Source organism: Macrobrachium nipponense, chromosome 1 (genome assembly GCF_015104395.2).
Source record: "Macrobrachium nipponense isolate FS-2020 chromosome 1, ASM1510439v2, whole genome shotgun sequence".
Lineage (NCBI taxonomy): Eukaryota > Metazoa > Arthropoda > Malacostraca > Decapoda > Palaemonidae > Macrobrachium > Macrobrachium nipponense.
Window position 1 is genome coordinate 105,329,888 of NC_087200.1, and position 20,806 is coordinate 105,350,693.

General features: G+C 41.6%; 1 protein-coding gene across 2 annotated transcripts in view; it reads left to right on the top strand.

Annotated features, from left to right (window-relative positions):
• The window catches only part of LOC135219520 (rab proteins geranylgeranyltransferase component A-like), a 291,707-nt gene that overhangs the window by 263,992 nt on the left and 6,909 nt on the right, over positions 1–20,806 (top strand). For both annotated transcript variants that reach the window (XM_064256350.1, XM_064256351.1), the window contains exon 12: positions 5,518–5,619. In XM_064256350.1, the coding sequence (XP_064112420.1) occupies positions 5,518–5,619 (102 nt within the window). The remainder of the gene's footprint in view (positions 1–5,517; positions 5,620–20,806) is intronic.

Genomic DNA, 20,806 nt, shown 5'->3' on the forward strand with positions numbered 1-20,806 from the left:
GAGGAGCTTATGACGGATGACCTGAAGGAGTTGGAGGCCATGCAACATAACGTCGTTCAAGAGGAGTTCTCTAGCAGCGGCGAGGAGGATGACGACGACCCTATGACAACGGCAGAAATTAAGGATGTTCTAGGCGCTTTTCATAAAGTGCAATCGTTTATCAAAAAAGACACCCTGAAAAGGCTCACACAGGACGTATGCTTGCGCAGTTCGATGACGTTTGCCAGAGTCGTTTCAGGAACATTGTGAAAAGTAGGCAGAAGCAATCTTCCTTGGATCGTTATTTTTTAAAGAGGCCTTCAGCATTAGCAGGAGTAAGCAAAAAGGAAGAACCAAGTGATAAAAAACAGAAAGTTGAAAGCAAAAAGGAAGAACCAAGTGATAAACAGAATGTTGAAAGTGGTGATGAAGTTGAAATTCTGTTAAAAAAAAAAAAAAAAAAAAAAAAGTTAAAGATCAAAAAAAGAAAAAAAAATTTAATTTTTAATTTTTTGTAAAGTTAGGTGTTACAGTTTTGTTATTGTGTTTCGTAAATTTTAGTTTTATAGTTTTCCTTAAATTTTTTATGTTTTCGTAAAGTTAAGTGTACGTACTTACGTACGTTATCTGCCATTTGTCCTCCTCTGCCGCCACTTTCGGAGATAGCCTCACTCGAAAGGTAAGCTTCCACATTTTACGTACAGTATATTTCTTGTTACCATGTACACTAATATACACTTTATTTACAGGTTATATTTTGCATTTTTTTTATTAATTTAGGTATTGAATGGTCCAAATTGTTGTAGTATTTCATTGTTTATAGGTCAGTTTAGCTTTATTATAAAATTTACTGGGGTGTTTTTGTAGGGCTTGGAACGGATTAGCCATTTTACATGTAAAATGTGGTCCAAGATACGAAAACCTCATGATACGAAAGGCGCCTCGGAACGGATTAATTTCGTATCTCGAGGTACTACTGTACACAGATTCTTCATTGACAGGTTGGGGAGGAAATTGGGAGGATCGTCAGGTGACTGGGAGGTGGTCAGCTACTCAGGAAGTGTTGTATGAATTGCTTGGAGGTGATGGCTGTCTTTCGTCTCAAAAAACTCAAACCTCTAGAAGAGAGTCATATTTTGTTGGTTCTAGACAACATGACTGTAATGTCCTGCTTCAAGAGATCAGGATCACACTCACCTCCTCCCAATATGATAATGCTAGCCATCCTTTGGATGGCACTAGTAAAGAAGTGGCACCTATCTGCAATTCATTCACTGGGGATTTCAATGTGATAACCAACCTGTTTCCACAACAGGAAGGGGACCTGTTCACCACATACCAGAATCACAAACTCCCAGCATATGTGTCTCCAAACTTGGATACTCAAGTAGCAGCAAGAGATGGCTTCCTACAAGACTGGAACAAGTGGAGGATGATATATTTTTTTCCTCCATTGTCCCAGGTTTCAGAGGTTTTGAGCAAACTCTAACCTTCAAAGGAACAGCTTGCTTTATAGGCCCCAAATTGGCCAAACAGGTTATTGCTCCTATTACTTCAGCAATGGGCAAAAAGATCAATTCCACCATCGTCCACTCTTTTATCCCAGAAAGTAAGGGGGCAAGTCATTTACTCATCCTTCCTGATCCAAGACCTTCATGATGGATTTTTAAAATATCTACCTGTGAAAACTACTCGCCCAACATTACTAGGTACCTAGTGCAAAAATTACAAACATCATCTATCCGGCAATACCAGTCTGTATGGAAGATATGGTTAGATTATATCCATACTGAGATCCCAGTCAAGATTTCTAAAGAAACACTTGAATTTTTTATACGTGTATACCTTCTTGAAGACAAATGTCTTGCGTTTGCAACAATCATGGTATACAAGGCACCATTAACCCTTAAACGCCGAAGGGGTATATTAAAAATCGTCTTCCGTGTGCCGGGGGGGGGGGGGTCTCGGAGTGAGCGCGGAAGCGGAAAAAATATTTTTTTCAAAAAATCACAGCGCGCTTAGTTTTCAAGATTAAGAGTTCATTTTTGGCTCCTTTTTTTGTCATTGCCTGAAGTTTAGTATGCAACCATCAGAAATTAAAAAATTTTCATTATCATATATAAATAATGAGATATATGATAGCTCGAAAAGAAAATTTCATATATAATTGTATTCAAATCGCGCTATGTGCAAAACGGTTAAAGGTAACGAGTTAATTTTTTTTGTTGTAATGTACACTAAATTGCAATCATTTTGGTATATAACACATTGTAAAACGATAAAAGCAACACAGAGAAAATATTATCACAAAAGGATGCATGAATTCATAACGAGCGGACGTAAACAAATATTTTTGTCAAAAATTCACCATAAATCTAAATACTGTCCTAGAGACTTCCAATTTGTTTCAAAATGAAGACAAATGATTGAATATTACTATACTGTAAGAGTATTAGCTTACAATTGCAGTTTTCGACCATATCTGACGAGTTAAAGTTGACCGAATGTCGAATTTTTTTATATATATTTTTTTATATGCAATTATTTCGGAAATTAGAAAAGCTACAACCTTCAAATATTTTTAGTTTTATTTTACATTAAATTGTGCACATTTTCATATATAAAACTCTATAAAATGCCTAATATGAAACGGAGCAAATATTCCGAGAATGCGATGTACGCATTTCGGAGATTTGCGGAGGAGAAGCCACGCGCGGAGGGAAGGAAAGTTTTTTTAAATTCACCATAAATCTAAATATTGTGCTAGAGACTTCAAACTTGTTTCAAGATGAAGATAAATGACTGAATATTACTAGACTGTAAGAATTTAAGCTTACAATTGTGTTTTTCTACCATTTCGGTAGAGTCAAAGTTGACCGAACATGGTTTTTTTTTCTATTTATCGTGATTTATATGCAAATATTTCAAAAATGAGAAAAGCTACAACCTTCAATTATTTTTTGTTGTATTCTACATGAAATTGCGCACATTTTCATATATAAAACTTTATGTAACGGCTAATTTAAAATGGTGCAAACATTACCACAATCACACAGGATTTTTTTCGGAAGAGTTGCCGCGCGGACGTAAAGAAAAATTTTTTTTTTTTCATAAATTCACCATAAATTGTAATATTGTGCTAGAGACTTCCAATATGTTGCAAAATGAAGGTAAATGATTGAATATTACTAGAATATAAGAGTTTTAGCTTACAATTGCATTTTTCGACCATTTCGGTAGAGTCAAAGTTGAATGAAGGTTGAAAATTTGTCATCATTTTTTATATGAAAATATTCCAAAACTGATAAAAGCTATAATCTTGGGTTGTTTTTAGTTGTATTGTGCATGAAATTGTGCACATTTCCATATATAAAACTTTATGTAACGGCTAATTTTAAAATGGTCCAAACATTACCACAATCGCGCGTATGATTTTTTCGGAAGAGTTACCGCGCGGACATAAGGAAAAAGTTTTTTCATAAATTCACCATAAATCGAAATATTGTGCTAGAGACTTCCAATATGTTGCGAAATGAAGGTTGAAATTTTTGGCACTTATCCTTATTTATATGAAAATATCTCAAAACTGATAAAAGCTACAATCATGAGTATTTTTTTTGTTGTATTCTACATAAAAATGCGCACATTTTCATATATAATACTCCATGTAACGGCTAATTTAAAATGGTACAAAAATTATGTAAAAGTGACAAAATAATTTCAGAGATGTGTCACCTATACTTTTTAGTGCGGCAAGAAAGAAATTCGCGCTTGCGCGCCTGAGTAACGATTGTAAACAAACAACCCCTTGATCCGTGAACTCCCAGCATCCCCCAAGGTGCGTGATTCAGGAGTTTTAGGCTGGTAGGCCTATAAGTATTTTTCCGCGAATTTTTAAAAAAACTTTTGTATGTCGACGTAAAATACGTCCAGTCGGCACCCGAGTGACAAAAAATGTCGACGTAAAATACGTCCACTCGGCGTTTAAGGGTTAACGGAACCCTTGCTCTATGGATTTGGGATTGACTCCAGCACAGAAGTTGTCACCTCTCTTCTTCGGTCTTTTGCTCTACAAAGACACACCCCCAAAAGACTTCCAATGACTTGGTCCCTGAATAAAGTACTTAGTCTTGTCTACCTCTCAATTCAGCGGACCCAATACCACCACAACTCACATGCTACAAAAAGCAATCTTCCAGATTGCATTAGCATCAGGAGCCTGTATAAGTGAACTGGGCTCCCCTAGACAGGGACAATACATTACGCAAACTGCTGATAATCAATTATTGTTGTCCCCTGGTCCATCATTCCTGGCCAAGAATGAGGATCCTTTAAGAAGGAAAACTCCTATTCACACAAGAAAACTCAATTTAGCAGACAAAACATTATGCCTAGTTCAACACTTAAGGTTTACCTAGAGGTCATGGCAAACATCTCAGAAGGTCCAATTTTGTCGCACCCTACCACAAATAAACCTCTCTCTACAAGGGTTTAGAGCAATTTTAGTGTCTCTCATTAAAATGGCAAACCCATACTCCTTTCCTAGGTCACATGATACATATTAGGAAAGTAAATACTACATCATTGGCCTTCTTCAGAAATGTCTCTTGAAGAAGTTTCTGAATTCACAGGTTGGTCATCAAAGACAGTATACATATTCTTAAAACTTTACTGCCATGAGCTCAAACAAATTCAGCTACACTGTGTATCCGAAGGTGGTATGATTAGTCTTGACCCCAAAGCACTACAGCAGAAAACCCAAGGGTCTTCCTAACGGGTGGGTATGCTGACTATTGCTAGGAATGATGCGACAAGACTGCAACCATGAGCATGCTTAGGTAAGTCACCACAGAACTTCACCCTAAAAATGAGTTTTTTTTTTTTTTTTTTTTTTACCAAAACCTGTGGCTTGACCTTAGACAAGAATTTGTTTTTTTATCATTGGGTTGTTTGGATTAAAATTTTGAGAGCTTAAGCCTTTCGTCACTGGTTAATTTCTTTGTAAAGCTCCTTGGGGACAAAACAAGTAACTACAATATCAAAAAATAGGTTTTGACATAGGAAAAACCTATTATTGGTAGTTCCTGTGGAGTCCTCAAAACCCTCCCATTTCCCTGACGAAAAGGCATGGGATTTGAGCAAGGGGTCATCCTGCGTTGATGAACGGAGAGTAATGGCTCCTGGTCTTTTACTGGCCCGGTCATAAACAAGATGGCCAACACGCATGCACAATAGTCACTTCTGCAGGTTTTTACAGTGGAAAATTGGGTTCAGCCTTGTTGAAGATGAGAGAAAATGCCCTCTTTTCTTTTAATCCATTATACTCCACAACATCATAGTGTTTATCATTATGACACAGTACCTGGCTACAAGACCAGGCTAAAAGATATTTCTTTATTATTACCATGGAGGGGTAACTCCTGGGGGACTCAACAGAAACTACCAAAAATATGTTTTTCCTATGTCAAAACCTGTTTTAGTTATAGTACTACATGACTTTTGTTCACTGATTTTTTATTGTATAATTTTTGCTTTCAGATGGACATATCAAATGTTGACCTAAAGCAAGACACTCCAGAAAACATTTATTTCTGTTCAGGCCCAGATGCACTCCTGGATTATGACTCAGCTATATCCCAGGTATGTCAGTTTTTCCTTCCTTCTGTTGTCATCTCTCCTTATAGTTTTTATTTGTAAATTAAAATTAGATTTTTGTTCATCCATAATTTATTCTTTTATTTTTACATGCTTTTATTTAACTAGACTTCTGTATCTGCCTATCTATTCGTCTGGGTCAAAACTTGTAACTCAATTTTCTACCTGTTCCCTCCGTCTAATGGCCTTGAAATTTTACATGGTTGCTCAGTTCCAGTGACAATACAACCTTATATGATGTATAGGTCAGCAGTGACCTCTCCCAGTATGAACTATCTCAGGATTTGTATGAAGCTCTTAGGATGTTTCATGCCTTCTTTGACTAGGTAGAATAAGTTAATTACTCTACAGATCTTTCAAACCTTCTTTGGCTTGACAGGATATTAAATTCAATTTCATTGGCTACAATCATAAATTGGTTACATTTTCTGTGAAAACTAAAGGTATTAAAAAATCTACAATTTTTTAAAAACACTTTTATCAAAATACACTAAAAAGTAAAAATAAATTTTTTTGAGATACACTAGGATTTTCTTACAATTAATCATGTCTACAAAAATAAAAACATGGGTGTCAAACATACCATTAAATTCTCCCAAAAAAGAATGCTATAAGAAATGACAATTTTTTTTCTTGTAGCATTGTCTCCTGTGTGGCACCCATGCTTTTATTTGTGTAGACATGATTAATTGTAAGAAAATCCTGGTTGTCTCAGATAATTATTTTTTACATTTTAGTATGTTTTAATTTCATAGTCTGCTAAAGACATTGCCCACATGTCATTCATTATGAATAACATAAAATACATACATCATTTTTCCATGGTTTTTGTTTTGCGCAACAGTAGTAATTTTACACTGTTTTCTTTGGGAATTTGTTTTTGTGAATAAAAGAAGTTTTATTTTGTTATTTTCAAACATGAATCTTTCCATCACTTGGGTTGGTGCCACTCAGTATTGAATCTTTAGCCTATATGCTATAGGTATTATCATATTTACATGTGGTCTTGCAAGTCTCCTTATTGCTGTAATGCACTTCAACCTGTTAGTACATATTTAGTTATCACCATTTTACTGATTGTATTTTGCATGAGCATTTTTCTGTGTGCAGTAATATTCTTACCTTACCTAGTTAATTTGCTCCAAGAGTTGCAACTTGAATTGGAAAATGACGAATTAAGCAAGCCCTTTAAAAATCCTAGAAACCCTATAAACCTCTACAGCAACCCCATAATATTAAAGATACTGTAAGTAATTTGCTCTGTATTTATACTGTCTTGGTATAAATTTATACATTTTGCTTGTAAAGAATGTAAAGGAAAACCCAAGGAAAAAAATTAATGTTCTCTACTGTATGAGATGGAAGTATTTCAGCTTTTAAATGATTTTATACTGTACATTTCATGAGAATGGGACGTTTCAGTCTAGCCCATTTGCGGTAGCTGATTTAGTGTGGCCGATTCAGCGTAGGCCTATAGACATTTTTTTTTTTTTTGGCTTAGGGTCATTTTGGCGTTAAACTAGTTACTCGTCATTGTAGTGTGAGGAAATTTATGAAAACTAGGCAGTTGTCTCAGTCAGATTAGCTACTATTCTAGTTGTAATAATTTTAATTGCCAAATAGTCCAATTAGGCCTAAGCTAGAAACTGTCAGAACTCGAAGCTCGGTTCAGCTCCCAATTTTTCAGTTGTCTAAACCCTATCATTTGGAATGGCATAAAATATTTTATCAAAACATGGAAGAAACAAAGTGATACACAATGGGTACCTTTTTATTTTTTATGCAGCTAGCAAAAGTGAACCCCGAATTCAAGTTTTGGAGATGTGAACATAAAGATTGATGTAAAGTGAGATTGCATATGAAGGTTGGAAAAGTTATTTGCCAGTTGAATAAACATAGACATGAGACATCTGCTACAAAAATAGAGGTTGAAAAGATAAAAACAAGAATTAAAAAAAGAAGTGCTGAAATACTCAACCCACCAACCATTGTGGCAAATGAATGTTGTTCCGACACGAATACAAACCCTCGGTCCTTTAACAATAAGAAGTAGCTAGCGGCAGCTGGAACGGTCGTAAGCTTCGAACAAGGGGAGAACGGTAGTTAACTGCTTGTCCGACAGTGCGCGCGCCTGAGAGGTGAAGAATCACTTTTTTGCTTTCAGCCGCGGGTATGAAGGACGTGTTCGTCATCGCTCTCTGCCCGCTTCATCGTCGTATGCTTTGTTTTCTACTAATGGTTTGTTTGACTTGAAAATGAAACTGTAAGTACACTGTTTTCATTTTCATTACTTAATTATGAGCCAACATGGAGCTATCGCCGTAGATGCGGCGGTTTCCGCTCTTTTCATGAAATTGATACCCTTGAATTATGTCTCGGTGCCGAGGGTGGGCGCACTCGCGCCGAGTCATGTATTTTGGGCGAAAGTGTGTAATTGAAAAATGTAAGTACTCTTTTCATTATATTTTTGCCCTGTGCGTTCGTTGCCGAGAGCGTGAATGCGCTCGGCACGAGCCTCTTATTTTTGTATGATTAGAATGCAATGAAAGTGGATTCGCAATTGCAGTATTCTTTTTCATTTTCATTTATTTAATTGCATCAGTTTTAATTTTGGATCAATTTCCGCTCTTACCCGGGAATTGATCCTTACGATTTATTTTCTGTGAAAGTGAAATCGCGAGTGCAGTATTCTGTTTCATTTTCATATATATTTTATGATAGCATCATATTATTATGGATCAAGTTTCCGCTCTTACCCGGGAATTGATCCTTCCCCCTTTAAGTTCTATGAAGTGAATGGCAAGTGCAGTATTCTGTTTCATTTTCATATTACTTTTCACTGCTGTGCGGGGGTAGGGGAAGCAAAGGTCTGCCAGGAAGTCGTCGGAAAGCTCTCCTGCCACTCCCTTGGTATCCAATTCTTCATCTTCTTTCCTGCCCCCCACTCAGCTTCCTCGTTGTATTTTGTATTTGGGGTCTTCCTTGCGTTCGGGGTGGGGCATGTCTCCCCCCCGTGCGTGAGGGAACCCCTCTTACTAATCTGTCTGTGCTACCGCAGGAGCTACATCCGTGGGAGACGACCTTGGACAGGTATGGACCACTGCGGCGGCAGGGCGTGCCTAGCATCCACGGGCTGCTGCAGCGTCTAGCGAGGTCTGGGGCGGTGACCCATGAAGCGGTCTCCACTACTACCTCCACGGCCGCTTATGCTGCTCCCCCCGCCTGGTCTACACTCCCCATGCTGTGTCGGTGACGCCGTCTGCCGCTACTAGTGCCGGTCGCCGCCGTACCGAGGGGGGGTATGCCGCCGCCGCCTATGTTCTTCGTGTTGCCTGCCCCAGACTTCCGCTGTTCCAGCAGCTCGCCCCTGAACCGGCCGCCAGTACCCAGGTTCCCTCTGGCTGCCGATGATTCTACGAGGCGATGGCTGGGCCTGCCGTACCTGCCGCTGATGTGGTTCCCGCTGCTGGCTTGGCTGTCCCTTCTGTGTCTACAGCTGCCGCTGTTCCTGCCGCTCCTGAGCTGGTTGCTGTACCTGTTGCTCCTGGTTCCTGAGCCTGTCCATGCTGGTCCTGCCCACGGTGTGTCTTCCCCAGTCCCAGGTCCTTTCGGACAGGTGCAGTCGGGCCGTGTTGCTTCAGCAATAGCCCCGGCTCCGGCCTGGATGGAGGACCTGACGACTGTCCTGCGTGAGCTGACGAGGAAGAGGAAGAAGAAGAGGAAGGTGTCATCTTCGTCTTCATCGTCTGCTGCTGCCTCTTCCCCTTCGACTTCTAAGGCCCATAAGCCGAAGAAGAAGAAGGCTGCCTCCCCCCCTAAGAAGTCTCCTTTGGGAACTTCTAAGGGCCCGTCCCACCCCGGTGGGACGGGGGGTCCTTCTGCTGGTCCTCCTGCTCCTTCGGGAGCGGGGCCCGTCTCCCCTTCCGTAAGGAAGAGATAGACGGGGACCAGAGGAGTACCGGTTAGCACTGGTACTTCCTCGCCTGGTGCTAGCGGCGATGCCGTTACGCCAGGTTCCGGCTCGGTCTCTCGCTCGCGAGAGATCCCGAGTGTACGCTCTCCCTCGGGAGACCGTGCAGCCAAAGTTTCGGCGCCAGAGTTCGCTCGGCGCCAAGACCGCGGCACGGAGCAGAAGGCTGGTGAGAGCCGCTCAGGTGACTCTCGCCAGGCCAGCGGCCGCTCTCGCCAGGCCAGCTGGTAACCCGGGTTTCCCCCCTAAGAAGGCTCCTTCAGGAACTTCTAAGGGCTCGTTCCACTCCCGTGGGACGGGGCGGTTCTTCTGCCGGTCCTCCTGCTCTTTAGGGAACAGGGCCCGTCACCCCTTCTGCAAGGAAGAAGAAGACGAGGACCAGAGGCGTACCGACTACCACCGGCACTTCCTCGCCTGGTGTTTGCGGCGCTGCCGCTACACCAGGTTCCGGCTCGGTCTCTCGTTCGCGAGAAGTTCCGAGTATACGATCTCCTGCGGGAGAGCGTATAGCCAAAATTTTGGCGCCAGGACCGTGGCACGGAGCAGAAGCTGGTGAGAGCCGCTCATGTGACTCTCGCCAGGCCAGCGGCCGCTCTCGCAGCGACCAGCTGGTAACCCTGGTAGACGTGACTGTCTCTGACCAGCCACGGGCTGAGGCTGGGAAGAGGTTCCCCCCTCCCGATCGTTGGTGCCAGCCTCGGTTGGTACCAGCGGTATGACACGCCGCGAGGACACGCACCGATCTCACCGCGACAGTGGTCTCTGCAGGTCTCCTGACCGCCGCTCCCACAAGGACCGGGCGGATAGGGGGACCAGCAGCAGCTCCTCTGCACACGAGATCGGGGCTGCTGTTCTCGGTCCAGGGAAAACGGCTCGACTAGGCCTGCAAGTTGGCGATCGCCTGCAGCCCTCCAAGCCCGCTGGTTCTGCCAGCGAGCGAAAGAGGAGCGTCATGTCTTCCTCTCCCGTGCCTGCAACTTCCTCGGTTTCCACCAGGAAGAGCGAGGCACAGCGGGGTGATCATGAGGGGCATGCCCCGCATGATCCCGTCACGACGCCGTAAGTACCAGGTACGATCTTTGGACCGACCAGGACGTACGCGCAAGTGGCAGGAGGAGATCGAGAGGGGTCTGTAGCTGTTCCCCCTCCTGAAGGGGAGGTTCTCGGAATATGCTCTTGTTCGAGGGGCTTGACGGTCTCACTCCGCAAGATGCTGTGACTTTCGAGATCCAGAGGAGTTTGGCCGAGGTTATTTGCTGATTCGTCAGCACAACGACCTCTGCAAATCATCGCCGCTCCCACCAGAAGAGCCACGTCACGGCTCAAGTCGTTCTGGAGCCCAAAGTAGGGAACCAGACACGGTGGGCTTGCTGCGATAAGAGCTTCTCGACTCGGTTCTGAACCAGGTAGAGCCTCTCGTCTCCGGACGAGAAGGCTCGCTCAGGTCTAGCCGGTCGGGCAAGCTACTTCCACCTCCTCTGCCTCGACAGCGGCATTTTTTCGGAGTATTGCAGCTCTTCTTCCCCTTCCGTCGGTCCTCCTGAGAGGTTTCGATCTCGACGAGGACTGGAATGAGTCAGAGGACTGTTTTGGCTCTCCTGTCAGGTGTCGATCAGCCCCACCCAGACGACGTTCACAGTGGTGGCAGATGCTTACCTACAGTACGAGTTCGTAACACTTCGGTCCCTGACGATCGGTTCGAGTCGTTCACAATCCCCTCCCTAATGGACTTCACCGCCTTCGATGCGAAGGAGATGCTGCTTTGTCCGCAAGAACTTCTCCGTGGCACAGGTACTGAAGGCAGGGGTCTGGTCCAACCAGACCACATGCACCTCCTTCTACCTTCGGGATATTGCCCACAGGTCCTTGGATCTTTTTCCTTGGGACCCGTGGTGGCTGCTCAACACGTTGTGTAGCGAACCCAGACCCTCGCAGGCTGAACAGCATCGAGTCCTAGTGTGACTGTAAGAATGGATGAGTGAATGAGAGTGTGACTGGCTCCTCTTCCCATCTTTTTCTTCCCCTCTACCTGTGGGTAGAGGGACACGGTCGTCACCCTGCTGGAGAAGGACGAGATGCAGGTGAGCTACTCAACAGAGCCCCATCCTATCCCTTTCACTAGGGATAGGAGCATATATCCACCACTTCCTCCAACAAGGGGGAGGAAGTGGATGCCAGCTCGAGACAAACCCATACTTTATGTTGCCTCTTGCAAACAGGAACAAGTTCTTGCTTGCTGGTACGAAGAGATACGCTTGCCTCTCTCTTAGTACTTGGCCCAGAGGTCTGACCATTGATCCTGCGGTGCACACCCCGATCAATCGGACAGAGGCTTGGACCCCTCCCTCGCTCTTACGACCAGGTAGGCATTCCAAGGTTGGACGAACACCAGTCTGTTCACCAAAAAGACTCAGATTCCTCCCACCAAGAAGTGAGTCTTCCTATTGTTAAAGGACCGAGGGTTTGTATTCGTGTCGGAACAAATGGCAATTTGTCGAAAATTGCATTTTTCCTAACTATACAAACCTGAGGTCCTTTAACAATAGGAAGTAGCTAGCGGCAGCTGGAACGGTCGTAAGCTTCGAACAAGGGGAGAACGGTAGTTAACTGCTTGTCCGACAGTGCGCGCGCCCGCGCGCCTGAGAGGTGAAGAATCACTTTTGCTTTAGGCCCATGCAAAAAAATGCAGAGTGAGGGGTGGCATGAGGTGGGACTATATGTAAAGGACCTCAGGTTTGTATAGTTAGGAAAAATGCAATTTTCGACAAATTGCCATTTTGGCTGTTGCATATTAAGCTAGTTTAGCTTTAGCTTCAGACTTGCCTGCAATGCAAAAACTTTATAGCAAGGAATAGAAAATTATTAAACAAGCCACCAGCTAACCCAACTGATTTGGAGTATGTATTTAGTTTTACCCGAGTCCTATATGTAGATTATATGTTATCCAACTGGATATGGAAGAGAAATTCCTATTGGGAGACACTGGAGGAAGTACATAATAATAGGATATGTGTTAGTATTTGGAAGAATTAGCAGGCTGCAACATTTAGCCTACTCAGAAATTTGGTTTACTGATGGGTCTTTCATTACTGCCCCTATTCTTTTTCATCAGGTGTATGTTATATCTGATAAGAAGCATGAAGGAATTATTCCTATACTTCCAAACAAACAAGGAGTAACTTATTTTCGTATATTTGAGTTACTTGAAAGCATTGAACCTAATTTGAGACCGACCTTAATCATTTCTGACTTTGAACAAACTGCCCTTCATGCTATGCAAGATACTTTTCCCACCATTCACATTTAGGGTTAATTTTTCCATCTAGCCCAAAACATGCTCAGACATCTTGTTTCTTTGGATATGGCAAATCATTATAAAACTGGTTCTGACTGCTTTAAGGGCTAATATGATCATAACACTTGCTTTCATTCCATTAGAAAAGATGGATGAATACATGGATACTATACTAGTTCTTCCTGATGAACTAATAGCCTTGTTTCATTGGTTTGAGGATACTTATATGTATTGGATGAATAGGCGTGACAATGCAAGGAGGAATCCAATTTTTGGTCCCAAGATATGGAACATTTATGAACAAACTAAACAATGAAGATTGGACCAATAATCACATCAAAGCACCTAATTGACGTTTGCAAAATGAGCTTTGAATGCACCATCCCACAATCTGGAAATTTATTGATGCCTTAAGAATAGTACAGAAAGGACGTTACTAGGTTTTTTAAAAAAAATTTATATTGCAGTTTTTGCAATTCAAGTTTTTAATTTACATTATTTTATCAGTTTATAAAATGGTGTGTTTACATTATTTCATCAGTTTATAAAATGGCATAATGCAAGCAGCCTCTCGTTATCGGTGGGATCAGTTATTGGTATTTCAGTTTTGTGACGCGTGTCCAGTATGTGCATAACTGGTGTTTACCCTCCTAGGGTTTGTAGTGCTGTTGTCTGGTTATTGGCGGCTTAAGCACCATGAGACTACGTATCATAAAATACAAACATAAATGTGCATCTTTTCCTTGGATTTTTAAAAAAGTTAGGCTTTACTTCACTCTATCCAATAATACTGTATGTAGTCTCATATTATTGTTGTGTTATAAAATACAAACAAATGAATGAGCTTTTCATAAGGGAGGGAATCACAAATTTATTTTGCTATTTTTGATATTTATGCTTTGAATTTCTGATTTCATTAGTGTCTGTGTCTTATAATTTATCTTGCTTATAATCTCTGTGTGTACAATTACTTGAGCATGATACTGTATTATGAAAAAGGATTATTTTATGACCAATGCCCTTCACATGCATGCACAATTTTTTAGAATAAATACACAAAGTTTTCTCTTGGCTTTTTAATCACAACCCAATATAGGAATGTTCATTTAATCTCTAGTGTACTGAAATATGTAGGTCTTAAGTTACAAAGAATAAAAAGTACTATAATAATGTTTTTTTTAAAGTAAACTTATTTTTTCAGTTTTACCTAGAAAACTAAGGGCCTTAGTCTTATAACCTAAAGAATGTCTTTCAACACTGTACGTAATTTCTGTTGTTATTCCTGTATAATCAGTAATATAATTGGAGCGTAATTTTTATGACGAAAGCTATGTGGATGGTTTATATAAAAGCTGTATGATTTACTAAAAAAAATGTTGTTTGGTAATCGTCATACATGATTTTGAAATAAATATCTTGAAAAATTCATATATTAGAAACAATGAGATTGTCTAATTGTGAGGCCAGTTTACTTTATAGTATATATTTTGATCAGCAAAATTTTTGCTTCGGTTCTGTTACAAAATTCAAATGAGAGACATGGAGATGGTTAAATTGTGAGGCCAATTTTGTTTTTATATTGTAATCAGCAAAATTGTTCACTTGAGTACTCCCTGTAGGGGGTTAGTGCCATCAAATGCACTTCATGCAGTGCACTGTAAGCAATACTTAAGGTTCTTTGCAATGTCCCTTGAGCTCCCTAGCTGCAACCCTTGTCATTCCTTTTACTGTATCTCCTTTCCTATTTTCTTTCTTTCCACCCTCTGCTAACAATTAATTCATACTGCAGCTGTGAGCTTTTCCTCCTGTTACACCTTTGAAGCTTTTACTGTCAATTTCCGTTTCAGTGCTGAATGACCTTATTGATCCCAGTGCTTGGGGTTTGGCCTAAATTCTATAATTCAGTTCAATTCACTTCAGTTTTGCTTTGATATTCTGACTAGCAAAATTTTTCATTTCAAGAGTAGAAAAATGCACATGAGAAAAGTTGAGATTGTCAAATTATGAAGCCAGTTAAGTTTTTATATTCTGACCAACAAAATTTTTCTTGTGTAAAACCTTTGTACGTATTAACGTAGAACAACACAAATGATAATTACTGTTTAGTACTGATATATTTTACAATTACTTTTCAGCAGTGTAATAAGTGTAATAACAGTTTTAACCAGTAGAAAACAACATAAAGTTTTGTACATATATGTGACTTACCCAGTAATTATATAGCTAAGAGTTTCTACTTGACAGGAACATTAAGTTGAAATTTCGTGGGTAGTGCTTCGATGGCTGTGTAGGTCTACAGTGCCATCCCTCTACGGCAATACTCGGAATGACTTGGATAATCACGTCATTCTGTTTTTTGCTGCGCTCGACGAAACATCAAGTGCTAACAGCCACTTGTTCTTATTTTCTTGTTATATCACCAGATTTCAATAGTGTGACAGCCACCGGAACACATTCATAGCCTTCGAGCAGGATGAGTCTTGTCTTTTGTTTATTTTGTTCAGATTAACATTTAGCCGGATACTGGCAGTCTCTGGGAATAATAATAATGACCTTATAGATAGTTCTTGAATGGACCACTATTCTGGTAGATCAGATTCTTTTGCATATCTATTTACTTATGGGGCTTAATATGAGTTGTCGATTAAGTATTGCCTTTAGTAACTAATCTTGATATTACGTCATTACTTTAGGCCAAATTTTCGTTTTTAGAATTTGTTTACTGGCCATGAAAGAGACTGCGCCAGTAACAGTTACCATAGAACAATCCTTTTACTCTTGTATTGTTCACTGGACATTAGACTAGTATATTCTCAAACCGAAGGTAATGATTACCATAAAGTAATTCTAAAAGTTATCAATTCTTTTATCCCAAAACTTTTGGATTTATTTGCTTACCGGGATTAGGCTACATGTATCTAAGTCACCCGTTAATGATTACCTTTAAAGTCATTCTTGAACGTTGCAGGATGTTGCATCATTCCATTTGGTGTATTGATTTTGGGATTTTGTTTACCGATCATAGACTAGTCACAAACTGCCGGTAAACATAATTAGCTTAAAGGTAATTTGTGAATGTCAAAACCTGTTTTTAGGCCAAATGTTGGCAATTAGGCCAACACATTTTGTTTTGTTTTCCGTGCCTGCGATACTCATCACTTTGTGGAGACAAAGGGGGAGGTTGATAATGTATTAAGGAGAGAATGGCATGATTGTTTGGCTGTGGGAGGCCATAGGCAGATTGTCCCGTCAATCGAGTATTATTTAACTACCAGGTTTTGCTTCGGCAGTACTTTGGTACGTTACAGAGAGAGCTGGGATGGCCTTGACGTACAGAGGTATTTTCCTGGTGTCATACAGTTGTGAACATTCACTTTCGGTAACCTAACCTCCAACTGCTGTGTTAGATTGGATCTCAGGCCACTCGAGTCAATTAGCCGGGTACAGCCGAGGCCACCGAGAGTGCGTAATCAGTTATTGAATTCGATTGTATTTTTCAGTGCATAAACGTATATGTATACATTTACGTCAATTTTCAGTACTTTTCTGAATATATGAAATGCTATTTCATATATTTGTAATTAATTGTTTATTTTTTTCCCTTGATCACTAATTAGAGTGGAATTTTGTTACATTATACAAAATGTACACGTACTACATTTGCGCAAATTATAAGAAATAAAATGCCTTCATTTCCATAGATGCCAGAAATTCATATAAAGGAGTTAATAATCGATTACTGATCACTCATTTTCTTTCAGTAATAAGCAAATGAAATCATCAGAGATGCTGGTATCTCGCCTCTAGTCTGTCCGAGCGTTATTTTGCGTTTTAATACAAAGACTGATTATAGGAAACGCTAATGTTATTCATACATTTTTAGCATTCCTTCTTGCCTAGTTACCAGAATTTCACTTACGGTAATCGATTATGGATCGATTATTTGCATAAAGTAATAAGAAACAAGAGATGTAGGCATCTTTTCTGTCTAGGAGCAAGAGCCTGAACTTACATGAGGCTACCTTATTTTAAACATCAGCTGTCAGAGCATCCACCCCTGGGCGCCCAATGTTCCGGGCGCCTGTGGCTGCTAAGCGCCTAGTTTTCGGGCTCCAGTAGCTGCCGAGCGCCCAGCGTTTCGGGCACCAGTGACTACCAAGTGCCCAGTGTTTGGGTTGACAATGGTTGCCCAATGTTTCGGACACCTATGCCTGCAGCCTGCCTAACGCCCAGTGATCGCCTCTCTCCTTCTGACTCTCACCTCACACCTCCCAAAGCTGACGCCATTTCTCTCTTACTAACCCTTTCATATCAGTCATTTGCTCTATCGCTTCCTTCCCATGCCTTTGCCAGCATTTCTTTCAATTATCGTGAATTTATCAATGTAACAGTGAAGTGTTGTGCAGTGGAGGAGGTGGTTACTTGTCCCTCAATTCTCCTAGACAAAGGTCGCTGTCCCACTCCCCCGCACCATACTGGAGGTACAAGGGAGGTTGGGGGGTTACATACAGGTAGTCGCTCCCTCAGTCGAACCTGTTATCGGTCCCAGGTATCGACAGACAGCCGCTGGAAAGGTGTCTCTCTGGATGTGTCAGAGGAGGTGACTATCTGGCCCCTCGGTTCTCCTAGATGTAGTCACTGTCCTGCTCCTTCTCACGACCAAGAACAGCCTAGGAGAGGACTTAGTGGTAGTCAAAGGGAGTCCGAGGGGTTTACCCCCAGTAGTTGCCCCCTCGGTCAAACCTGTAGATTTTCCCAGGTATCGGCAGACAGCCATTGAAAAGGCTTCTTGAAGGATGTGAAGCGAGGAAGGATTTTTTCCCCCCTAGTTCGAACCTGTCGTGAGTGTGTATAGGTTTCGACCCAACGCCAGTGGAAAGAAGCATCAGTGACATTGTACAGTTGTAGCCCTATTCCAGTGGTTTGTCACTTAATAGATCGCATCAATGACATGATTCTTTAGTCTCTCAACCTCTGAAAAGATATTCTTCAGTCAATGAAGCTTTGCACCCTTGCAGTCCTACTTGTCTGACTCCTCACAGTCTTATATTCCTTCAACTCGCAACTACAGACCTGACTCTCAGTTGTTTTTCGACTCAAGACTCGGCTGATGTGACTCTCAGTTGATGTTGACTCGCGACTCAGCTGATTCGTCTGAGGGAGTCCGATGGGAGTTTTTATTTCCCCCTCATTTGAACTGGTCATCAGTAGTCATCGAATTAAAGAAAGGTTACTTGTATTACTTAATTATTAGTACTAATCTTTGACGCCCTGTCCTAGCACTTAGATGTTGGAAGCATCGTAAGCGACCTATTGCTTCCGATAGCTAGTCCTCCCAGACGTTCGCAACCAGTGGGTCGACTTGCACTCCTTCACATGCGCTCATAGGTACAGATACCAACTTGGAGTTCGCAGAAGAAGTGGATTTGAACTCTGCTCCTGCATTGGTATATGTGAGCCTTCTCAATACTTTTATCCTAGACACTCATCAGAGTAGTACCGAATCTCATGATGAGCACCAGGTATTGGCGCCTAGCTGCTCAAATCTTTCTCATACGGCCGTTTTATTTTTGTCGAGCACCAGTTCCCTGTCCAGGCGCTCTGCCTCTGCTCGGCATTTTTTCACGCTTCACCTAGCAACAGCTGTTGGTAGTCTGGCGCTTCCTATTGGACACCCAGTGAGTCTCCTTGTTCACTTTCATCTACACTAGGTAATCTTTCGTTAGTCACCATTTGAACAGGACATCACGAGAGTCAAGAAGTTTTTCACGTATTCCTCATCGTGACGTTTCGATCACGAAGCCAGATGCGTGGCAAGAAATATCAAGTTCTCGCCATCTTTTGGCGCAGTCAATTCTACCTTATTCTCTCGCATTCCCATTATCGAACCAGTTGTAGGAAGAGAATGCTCCGTTTGGTGGGTGAAGACCTCTGCTCTCCCTTCAGGAAACTTCTTTTTGCTTAGGCGAATAAGTTTTCCTAAGTTTTTCGATTGCTATCTTCACCGTAAGTTGATGATTGTGCGCGTTATCGCCCACTCCCTCTAGTTCCGAGAAGAACGGACAAGAACAGTCATCCTGAATAAGAGGAATCTACGGAGTACTCTCCCCAGAGTTCGGATGCTAGAGCCTATGTTCTTGGTTCGATCATAGGAGCTTTCCAGTCAGTGTTTCTGTTATGGGAACAACCAGTTCGGTATGAACTATAGTCTTTGGTGTCCTGTTATCGCGATAGAAGCTTTCCTTCGCGATAGCTTTACCTTCGCTCTCTTCATTAGAGAATGAAGGAGGTCTTTTTCCAGTCCTTTTTCTTTTTCTCTTCAAAGTGAAGAAGAATTAGGCTGACGCATGGTCGACAGAAGCCTACGAATATACATACTTGTATATTCTCGCAACATGCGTCTGTTAACAGTTGTACCATCCAAGTAATAGGCGTATGCCTGTAAGTTGATTCTTCTGGTGTGTGACAGAGACGTATAGTACCCTCTGTTAATTTCTTGAAACTCAGGACAGCCTTTCAGGCCTTCCAAGAGTTGCCAATTTTGATTTTGATTTTGGTGATGTTTTGGCAACACCACAGATTTAGAATGATCACTGAACAAGGGGGTTTTCTTTCCCTCTTGTTATGGTTATCATGTAGATGCTTGAGGGTATCTCTTGTGAATTTGATGGCTCTACAAGACGAATGCATTCCAAGGTGGAATGTGCTACCAGGCAACTCAGCCTACGACATCACGTGAGGAGCTGTGACTGCCTTCTCAGTGAGTGTTCCTGTGGTTGACTGACTTCGATTTAGTATCATTTCTCTGCTGTCGATGTTTTACCGCTAATTCGGATCTCTGGCCGGCCATCACAGGCCTAAATCTCTGTTTGGTTTGGATTCTCGCTTATGGTTCATATTTTGAACTCCACACTTGCCATTGCGAGAATCATCAGACAGAGAGATTTGTCTCTTTAGACTCATTATCTGTTACCCCATGGTATGAGTACAACAGAAGTCCGTAAGTCTGCTTCGTCACAATTGACCCATAGGCTACTGCAATAATTCAGAATGATTTCTCAGACAAACACAGGGGTATTTGTCTTCCATATTCTTTTTCTAATTCGTAAAGTGTTCAATTACTAATTGTTCACCCCGAATTGGAGTGGCATTGGAAGACAGCCTGATAGCTCTGCTTCCTCCCAGAACCTCTCTGTATAAACGTGTTGTCTTCTAGTTTATATGGACTTTATGTTTAAAACTTTGTTGTCGAGTGATTTTTTGGCATATTTTGTAGCGAAGCTAAGGGTGTAAGAACTACCTCTGCCTCCTTAGTTTTCAGGCATCGTTTACCCCTTATGCCCTTTCTGCCATCGAACATCCAGAGTTTTAAAAAGTGTCGAATTTTTTCAGTATCTCTTGACCATTTTAGTGATTGGCATGGCATCGTGGAAGGAAGCATTGGATGTTCTCCAATCATTATCTCTTCACCTTTTCAGCAAGGTGCTGAGTTTGGAGAGCCAGGGGATACTGTGTACCTGGAGAACCCACCACTCTTAGTGAATGGATCTTGACTTTATTTCAATGTAGGTGTCAGTGTTTTATGGTTGTTTTATTGAGGTACTGCGCCCAGGGTAAGGGCGGGCACCTATCATACTTTACTTGCCATAGGACCGACTTCCTCGCTGCAAAGGTTCCAAATTAAGATGAGCTCCAACCAGAGGCAGTAGCTATTCATCTGCATAGCTCTCTTAACTCATAGGAACGACAAGCATTGTTTTTTCAATGCTAGCTACATTTCTATTTCAAATTCCTTACAAGATTTAATGCTTTGGAGTAGAATATGTCCATGCTCCCACCTCCATTCAGTGTGGAATCAGCTATATAATTACTGGGTATGTCACATATGGAAAAATGATATTATAATA